The 8,723-nt window shown below is 68.7% G+C and overlaps 2 protein-coding genes across 3 annotated transcripts in view; both read left to right on the top strand.

Moving 5' to 3' along the window:
• Window positions 1-2,026: 2,026 nt before the first annotated feature.
• Window positions 2,027-6,720, top strand: PPP1R1B (protein phosphatase 1 regulatory inhibitor subunit 1B). Its single transcript, XM_027666463.1, has 8 exons — window positions 2,027-2,220; window positions 3,223-3,283; window positions 3,753-3,775; window positions 4,323-4,398; window positions 4,558-4,677; window positions 5,355-5,420; window positions 6,016-6,162; window positions 6,244-6,720. The coding sequence occupies exons 1-8, from the start codon at window positions 2,140-2,142 to the stop codon at window positions 6,330-6,332; spliced, it is 663 nt and encodes a 220-aa protein (XP_027522264.1). The 5' UTR covers window positions 2,027-2,139; the 3' UTR covers window positions 6,333-6,720.
• Window positions 6,721-7,592: 872 nt separating this feature from the next.
• The window catches only part of STARD3 (StAR related lipid transfer domain containing 3), a 17,176-nt gene continuing 16,045 nt past the window's right edge, over window positions 7,593-8,723 (top strand). The window contains exon 1 of one of the 2 annotated variants that reach the window (XM_027666439.1): window positions 7,593-7,660. The gene's annotated coding sequence lies outside the window, so the exon portion shown is untranslated. Of the gene's footprint in view, window positions 7,661-8,494; window positions 8,569-8,723 lie in introns of those variants that run through there. The other variant, XM_027666440.1, reaches the window with a different exon arrangement.

The raw sequence follows: 8,723 nt of genomic DNA, 5'->3' as shown, positions 1-8,723 counted from the left end.
CTGGAGTAACCCTGACACCACAATTACCCATCCCCACAGCCTTCTGCCCCCATGTCCCCCTGTCCCCACGACGCCCCTTCCCCGCCGCCCACTGTCCCTGTGCCACCGCGCCATGTCCGTCCCTGTGGCCGTGGCTCCTCTCCGGTGCCCACTGGTGGGGGGGTGAGAGATTCTTCCCTCGACCTGCTGCTATTTTTACTCTTCTCTGAGGGAGGATTCGCTGCTGCACAGAGCTGCAGCCCCCGCAGCTCCACGGCACGGGCACGGGGACTGGCACGGCACAGGCACGGGCACGGGCACGGGCACGGCACGGGTGCCCATGGTCCCCTTACGGGGCCGTCCCGGTGAGGAGCGGGGCCACCATGTGTGCCACACGTGTGCCTGGAAGGTGCCCACCCCCCTGCCGTGTTCCAGGCCCGGTGTGGCCCCCCCCCCGTGCCACGCTGCAGGTGCCACCCGCGGGTGCTCCGTGCGTGGGCGCGGGCGCGGGCGGCGCGTGCCGATCCCGGGGGGCTGCGGGTGCCGGCGCTGCCGCAGCGCAGGGAGGGGAGGGGAGGGGAGGGGGCCTGGCCACCCCCTCACACGGCGTCCTCGTGGGTGGGAGAAGCGGGAACAGGCAGCGGGATGGAGCCCGGGAACCTGTTGCCATAACGACCCGGGTCCCGGGATGGGGGTGATGCTCAGAGCCTGGCACGGGGGACGCCTGGCACGGGGCCAGCTTAGGCACGGGGTGACTGAGGGACCCCCTTCCCTTGTCCCCAAGTCTTGGCCTCTGTGGGGACACTGGGTTGTGCTGGTGTCGGGCCCTGGGGTGTCCCCAGGTGGGCACTGTGCTTGAGCCACAGGCACAAGTTTGTCACTCAGAGCCAGGTTTTATCACCCAGAGCCAGGTTTTATCACCCAGAGCTGGGCTTCGTCACGCAGAGCTGAGATTTCTCACCCGGAGCCAAGATTTGCCACCCAGAGCCACGATTTGTCCCCCAGAGCCGAGCTTTGCCAGGCAGAGCCGAGTTTTGCCGTGTTTTGCCGAGCTGTGCCGCGTGGTGCCGGGCGGGCGGGAGGCTGGTCCATGGCTCGGTGCCACTCGGGTAAATATTTTGCTGGAGCGGCGGCTGCTGGCCCGGGGCCACCCGCAGCCGTTGGAGCACCGGGAGATCCGGGGGACGGAGCCAGTTCCCAGCTCCCCCTTCCTCATTCCTGCTCAGGGGCGGCTTCCATGGCCACTGTCCCAGGACGTCCCGGGAGGGGACGAGCCACTTCTCCAGCTCCTGGTGACCCTGCTGTCCCCCTGCGCAGGGACCCCCCTGGTTGTGCCCCCTCAGCGGGGTCCGGAGAGATGCCTTTGATGCCCCAGGCCCCCCCTGTGTGGAATGTGCAAAACCGGTGCCAAGTGGTGCCCGGGGGGGCTGAGCCCCCACTTCCCCGGGGGGAAAAAATTGTCTTTTCATGGGATTTTCTGTGGGGAAAATCACTGAGGGCCAGGGAAGAGCCGGGGCAGGTGGGCACAGCCTGGGTGAGGGCACAGCCCCCCACCTCCGGCATCCCAGGGGCTGCAGCTGGGGGTGGGGGGGACCCCCAGCACGCAGGTGATGGGATGTTTTGAGGGTCCCACGTCCCCACAGATGTCCCCTGGCCATATCCCCGGAGTGGTGTCCCTGTCCCGTGCAGCACAGAGCAGCCCGGGAGGAGATTTTCCCACTGCCCACCCAAGGGTGGGAGCGGCCGGACCCCCACCCCTTGCCCACCCCCGCCCCGGGGGAGACCGAGGCACAAGGGACATGGAGACACCCGTCCCTGTCCCATCCCAACCCGCCACCGCAGCCGGGGGTCCCCCACGGCAGGGAAGGGGTTAAGGACCCCCCACGGGTTGGCTGAACCCCCCGAGGGGCTCCCCAAGGACTCATTACCGCGGCCTCAGCCCCCCTGCCCGGGGAGGGGGGGATGAATAATTCAGCGCCTGGTAGGAAGACGTGTCCTCCCTCCCTCTCCTTCCTCCTCCTCCTCCTCCTCCTCACCGGCTCTGCCTTCCCCACCTCCCGCCACTCTCATTCCTCGCCGTACCGAGCCCCGGGCGCCACCGAACTCCGCTCGGTACCGGCGGCAGAGACCCCCCGGCTCCGGTGACTCCCGGCCAAGGCCATGGACCCCAAGGAGCGCAAGAAGATCCAGTTCTCCGTGCCGGCCCCCCCCAGCCAGCTGGACCCCCGCGCCGTCGAGATGGTGAGGGGGTAAAGAGGGGTGCGGGGACCCCCGGAGTAACCGGGGGGGGATAAGGGGGGCACACTGGAGAACCCTGGGGGGCTGGAGTGGGGCAGGGAGGGACGGGGGACTGAGGGGACAGGAGGGAGCGGATGGGACAAGGGGGATTGGAGGGGACAGGAGAGACGGGATGGGACAAGGGGGGGTCGGAGGGGACAGGAGGGGACAAGGTGGGGCTGGGAGAGCAGGACGAGGGGGATTGGAGGGGATAGGACAGGGGACAGAAGGGACAGGAGGCACGGGATGGGACGGGGAGAGCAGGACAAGGGGGATCGGAGGGGACAGAGGGGACGTGAGGGGTGTGTTGGGGCAGATGGGATGGGACAAGGGGGAGATGGGAGGGGACAGAGGGGAGGGAGGGGATGGAACCGGGAAGGAGGACAAGGGGGATCGGAGGCGACAGAGGGGACAGAAGGGAGGGGATGGTACCGGCAGAGCAGGACAAGGGGGATCAGAGAGGGCAGGGCACGGGACGGGGGGGACAAAGGGGACGGGACTGGATGGGGGACACAGGATGAAACAAGGAGGGAGCTCCAAGGTCCCCGTGGGAGCCGCGGTCCCGCGGAGGGAGAGTTGTACAGGGGGACAGGGCAGGAACAGGGACAGAGAGGGAACAAGAGGGAAGGGATTCGATGGAGGGGACAGGATGAGGACGGGGACGGGACGGAGGGGACAGGACACGCTGGGGGGCAGTGGAGCCACCCCCACTGGTTGTGCCTGATCCGAGGGGATGTTCCCAGCACACGCCGGACCTGGAGCCCTCCCAGAGGGGCCCGGCAGGAGCTGGGGTTCTCGTGGGGCTGGGAGGGACCGGGGACAGCCTGGGGGCCCCGGGCCGGGTGGGTCCGTGTCCCCAATCCCACACACACCCTCACACACGTGCAGACACGTGTCCCCGGGGTGCGGGGCAGGGGACAGGGGAGCCGGGGCGTCCCCAGCCCGTGACACCCCGCTGTGCCCCAGATCCGCCGGAGGAGGCCCACGCCGGCCATGCTCTTCCAGCTCTCCGAACACTCCTCCCCAGGTGAGAGGGACACGGGTGGGACACGGGGCAGGGGATGTCTGATCGAGGGACAGGAGGTGGTGGCAGGGGTGGGACATGGTGACCTGCGTGTTATGGGATGTCTGGGACAGGACGTGGTGGCAGGGACGGGATGTGGTGTCCCCTGTGGAAGGGGGATGTCATGGATGGGACATGGTGGCACGGAGGGGACACGGTGGCACGGAGGGGACACGGTGTCCTGCACGTTATGGGATGTCTGAGGCGGGACATGGAGGCAGGGAGGGGATGTGGTGATGGGTGGGATGCGGTGTCCCCTGTGGAATGGGATGTCTGGGATGGGACATGGCGGTGGGGAGGGGACGGGGTGCCACATACGGGATGGGGTGGCAGGGAGGGGACGCTGTGGCAGGATAACACATAGAACAGGGGCTCGAGGGTGCCAGCAGCCCCCCTCACACTCACCCCTCTCTTCCTGGCACCGCCAATCCAGAGGACGAGAACCTGCCCTACCAGGTGAGTGGGCACCAGGACCCCCCCCGACACAGCCCCGTCCCCCTGTCCCGTGTCCCCCGGGGGTTATCGGGGCCCAGCCCTGGCGCCTGGTGCTTATCGGCTCCCTCCCGGGACGGGCACACGGTGCCAGCGCTGGGGACGGGAACACAGAACGGGGACACAGAACGGGGACACAGGACGGGGACACAGGACAGGGATACGGAGCCGAGCCAGGCTGTGGGGTTTGGCCACAGTGTAAATGGCCCTGTGACCATCAGGGGGTCCCCAGTGCCGTGTCCCCGTGGAGGGGTCCCCACTGCGGGGTCTCCAATGCCCTGTCCCTACAGCTGGGCCCCAAACCCAGGGTCTCCATGGCAGTGTCCCCACAACGGGGGTCCCCAACACCACATCCCCATGGGGGTGGGGGGCTGTATCTGCCTTGGGGCCCCATCATGAGACCCCCCCATCGCAGCACCCACCTGGCTGGGGGGGGGGCCTGATTCCCTCTGGCCCCTCTGGTGCTGGGGGGACACCAGGACCCCCCACCCCAGAGCTGCTCCCCCCACAGCGCTCCTCGGGCGAGGGCTGCCTGCTCAAACCAAAGAGGACCAACCCGTGTGCCTACACCCCACCCTCGCTCAAAGGTACCGCCTGGGGGGACACTGGGGCACTGGGGGGGACACTGGGGCACTGGGGGGGACACTGGGGCACTGAGGGGAAAAGGGGGGCTGAAGCCCCTCTGGAGGAGAGACCCCAGTGCTCCCAGTGCCCCCAGTGCCCGGTGACACCGGTGTGTCCCCAAGCTGTGCAGCGCATCGTGCAGTCCCACCTGGAGGAGAGCGGCCTGGGAGGGGGGGACAGCTCGGACGGGGAGCCCGATGATGGGGAGCACGGCTGCGACCCCGACAGCGGCCTCGAGTCTGGTGAGGGGGGCACGGGGACGGGGCTGAGGGAGACTGGGCCATGGGGGGGGACGTGGGGATGGGGGTCCCGGAGCCCAGGGGACATGGGGATGGGGGTGCCAGACCCCAGGGGATGCAGGGACAGGGATGCCAGAGCCTGGGGGCCATAGGGACAGGGGGACAGGGATTCTGGAGCCCAGGGGATGCGGGGATGTGGGAATGAGGCTGCTGGAACCCACGGGATGTGGGGACACAGAGATAGGGGTGCCAAAGCCCAAGGGACACGGGGACAGGGCGATGGGGGTACCAGAGTCCAGGGGATGTTGGGCTGTGGGGTCGGGGCTTCTGGAGCCCGGGGAACACGGGGACAGGATTTCTGGAGCCTGGGGGGCACGTGGAGATTGGGACAGGGCTGCTGGAGCAGGGACTGGGACCACCATCCCCTGTAGCCCTCGGGGGCAGGGGAGGTGCCCAGGGGGCGGGGAGGACACAGACTGGCTGTGGCTGGTGCTGCCCATCCCTGCTGCCTGTCCCTGCGTCCCTGTTGCCCACTCACCCGCCGGGCCGTGTCCCTGTCCCCCGCGGGGCCGGGTGACGCCAGCGGGACCCCCGGCCGTGGGCTGACGTGGCACCGGCGGTGCCCCCGGTGCCGGCCGTGCCCCCCCCTGCCCCGGCCTCATCCACCCCCGCCCGGGCAGCCCCGGGGAGCCAGGGCAGAGAGAGGAGCTACTTCCCCGCGGGGCTCAAGGCGCACAAGCGGAAAGGTAACGGGATGGGGACGGAGAGGGGACGGGGATGGAGGAGGGATGGGGTTGGTGGGGGGACAGGGGTGGTGGGAGGATGGGAATGGTGGAGGGATGGGGATGGTGGGAGGACAAAGATGGGAATGGTGAGGGGATGGGGACGGTGGGGGGACAGGGATGGTGGAAGGATGGGGATGATGGGGGGACAGGGATGGAGATGGTAGGAAGATGAGGACAGTGGGAGGGACAGGGATGGCAGAGTGATGGGGGTGGCAGGAGGACGGGCGCGGTGGAGGGATAGGGATGGTGGGGGGCCAGGGGTGGCAGGAGGATGGGGACAGTGAGGGTACAGGGGTGGTGGAGGGGTGGGTGTGGCAGGGGGGGCAAGGAGATGGGGATGGTGGGAGGATTGGGATGGGGATGGTGGGGTCACAGGGACCACAAAGGTCTGTGCCCACCCACCCACCCAACTGCTGCATCCCCTCGCCCGGGGGTGCCAGGCGGTCACTGGGACTGGAAGCCCCGTTCCCCCCGTGCTGCAGCGGGGTCACCCCGCATCGGGTGCCACCGGGGCCACCATCCCGGCCACCAGGGCCACCGTCCTGTCCCCCCACAGGCGGGCAGAAGGTTTCCTTCGCCGGTGGCATCGACGAGCGCGAGGAGGACCTGAAGGCACTGACAGTGTCCGAGATCCCCGAGGACCCCGAGGGCGACGAGGGTGACGAGGAGGAGCTGGGGCAGGAGCAGGATGGTGGCACCGGGGGTACGTGGGGTGTGTCCCCCCCATGCCCCCGGTGTCCCTGACGCTGCCACGCCCTCGCTGACCCCCCCTGTTTGTCCCCAGAGCGGCGACACGTGGGCTTCTCCGAGGTGCCCCCGCGCCCCATCGGCACCGAGCGCCACTCGCCCACCTTCCCGCTGGGCACCAGTTAGCTGGCACCGGGACACTGGGACCCGGCCCCCCCCCGCCAGCAAACACCCCCCAAATCCGGCCCCAGCAGCTTCGCCTGTGCCCCCCCGGCCGCCCCCCTGCCCGCTGCCTGCGCTTCGTCTGCCGTGTGCCGCGCCGTGCCGTGCCATGCCGGGACAAACTGGGCCGTACTGGGCCAAACTGGGCCATGCCGGGCCATGCCAGGCCCCTCCCCATCCCCTCCCCACGGGCCTCGTGCCACCCCCAACCCCGGCTGCCAGGGCAGGGGCTGGGGAGGGACCCCACGGGTGCTGGAGGGGTCTGGGCCCCCCCAGCCCCCCCTGGGTCCTCCCCCCCCCCGGTGCCCCTCGAGCAGAGCCCCCCGCCCGCAATAAACGGCTGTACAGAGGATGGAGAGTGACTGGGGGGCTGGGATGGGGGGGATGATGGGGGGCTCTGACCCATGTTGGGGGGGTCCTGGCCACTGTCTAAGGGGGTCCTGACCCCCATGATTCGGGGAGCTCTGACCCTCATGTGGGAGGGGTCCTGACCTCCCTCTTTGGGTTCTTCTGAGCCCTTTGTATGAGGGGTCCTGAACTGGTTGGGGGAGTCTTGATCTCCACATTTGGGGTTTTCTGACCCCCTTGTGTTTGGGGGCTCCTGACCCCTGTGTTTGGGGGACTCTGATCCCCATGTGGGGGGCTCCTGACCCCTGGTGGGGGGGTGGTTCTGACCCCTGTTTATAGGGGGTCCTGACCCCCGTGTTTGGGTGGTCTCGACCCCCATATGGGGGTGGTGACAGCTCAGGGGTGTGGGGCAGGGGATGGGGGTGTTCTGGGGGCCGGAGAAGGGGGATATGGGGCAGGACCAAGTGCTCCATGGACATCTCTCTCCCCCCTCAATGTGCAGAATGGTCCTTCCCAGCCCCACTGATCCACCTCCCCTTTGGGAATGGTCTCTCCCAGCCCCATGGATTCCCCCCCCCCCCGCGGTGAATGGTCTCTTCCAGCCCCATAGATTCACCCTCCATGTACAATGGTCTCTCCCAGCCCCACTGAGCCCCCCTGTTATCAATGGTCTCTCCTCGCCCCACTGACCCCCCCCCATAGTAAACGGTCTCTTCCAGCCCCATAGATTCCCCCTCCATGTACAATGGTCTCTCCCAGGCTCGCTGACCCCCCCCAATGATATCAATGGTCTCTCCCAGCCCCAGTGTCCCCCCCGGTGTGAATGGTCCCCCCCCTCCCCCCCCGCGGCCGGCGATGGTCGGTGCCGCCGTTTCCCTTCCGGGGTCAGAGGTGGCGGCGGGGCCGGAAGCGGCTCCCGGCGGGACCGGACCCGGCACCGGGAGGTACCGGAGGGATCGGGGGGGGCTTTGGGGGGATCCGAGGGAGTTTTGGGGGGTCTGGGGGCACCTCGGCGGGGCTCAGACACGGCCCTGGCCCCTGTGCGAGGGCCCCGGTGCCGCCGCGGGCCCGGGAACGCGGCTGCCGGTGGGGACGGGACGGGGCTGTCCCCGGGGGAGTCCCGGGGCAGGGACGGGCCCGTTAACCGCTCTGACCACCCCCCCCCTCCCCTCTCCCGGTTCATCGGTGGGACCGGGAGCCCCGCGAGCGGCTGCGAACCGGGAACGGCGAGGGGGAGGAGGGGGGGTCCCGGTACCGGGGAGGGGCTGTCGGGGGGCACCGGGGCTCGTGGGGGGATCTTGGGGGGCTCCTCGTGGAGCAGAGGGGCTCTGGGGGGCTCGTTGTAGGACAGAGGGGTTCCTTAGGGGGGTAGAGGGGGTTTGGGGGGAGTTAATTGTAGGACAGAGAGGCTTTGGGGGGGGGGGGCATCGGGGGCTCATTGTAGGGCAGAGGGGCTCTGGGGGGTCCCACAGGCTCTTGGGGGTCCCAGCCCTGCCCTCCCCTCAATCCCACGGCAAACTCCGACCTCTGGGACACCCCACAGTGATCCCGGCGGGTGGAGGGTCCCGGCTGTGATCCCAAACACTTCCCACTGCTCCGGGGGAGCCTTGGAAGAGCCCCCGGGCTCCGTCCCCTCCTGGGGGCACAGGGAAGGCCCCAGGGACCCCCTTTGCCGGCTCCCGGTGCTGCCTCGGGGCAGGGGGAGGCTGCAGAGGGGCTTTTGGGGTGTTCCCGGGCTGCACATCCCGGGAGAGGTGACAGGAGGGGTTGTCACGGGAACAGGGAGGCGAGGGAGGAAGGAGAAGTGGAGTCACGAGATGGGAAGAAAAAAAACCTCCTGACTTGGAGACAGGTCATTAACATGAAAATGGGGCTAATGAGGAGCAGGGAAGGGGAGGGGGTGACACCTCTAGGAGGGGGTGACAGGGGGCTTTGAGGGGCTGTGACAGGGACAGGAGGTGCCTGGGGATGGTTTGGTGCCCAGTGTCCTGCTGGCACTGTCCTGGT

This window comes from Corapipo altera, unplaced genomic scaffold, assembly GCF_003945725.1.
Source record: "Corapipo altera isolate COAL_440 unplaced genomic scaffold, ASM394572v1 200, whole genome shotgun sequence".
NCBI classification, from domain to species: Eukaryota; Metazoa; Chordata; class Aves; order Passeriformes; family Pipridae; genus Corapipo; species Corapipo altera.
This window is presented reverse-complemented; position numbering and strand designations above follow the sequence as displayed.

Coding starts and splice junctions, on each gene's coding strand:
- PPP1R1B (XM_027666463.1), top strand. CDS start 2,140: ATGGACCCCAAGGAGCGCAAGAAGATCCAGTTCTCCGTGCCGGCCCCC. Junction 5,421..6,015: donor CAAGGCGCACAAGCGGAAAG/GTAACGGGATGG, acceptor GTCCCCCCACAG/GCGGGCAGAAGGTTTCCTTC. Junction 6,163..6,243: donor GCAGGATGGTGGCACCGGGG/GTACGTGGGGTG, acceptor GTTTGTCCCCAG/AGCGGCGACACGTGGGCTTC.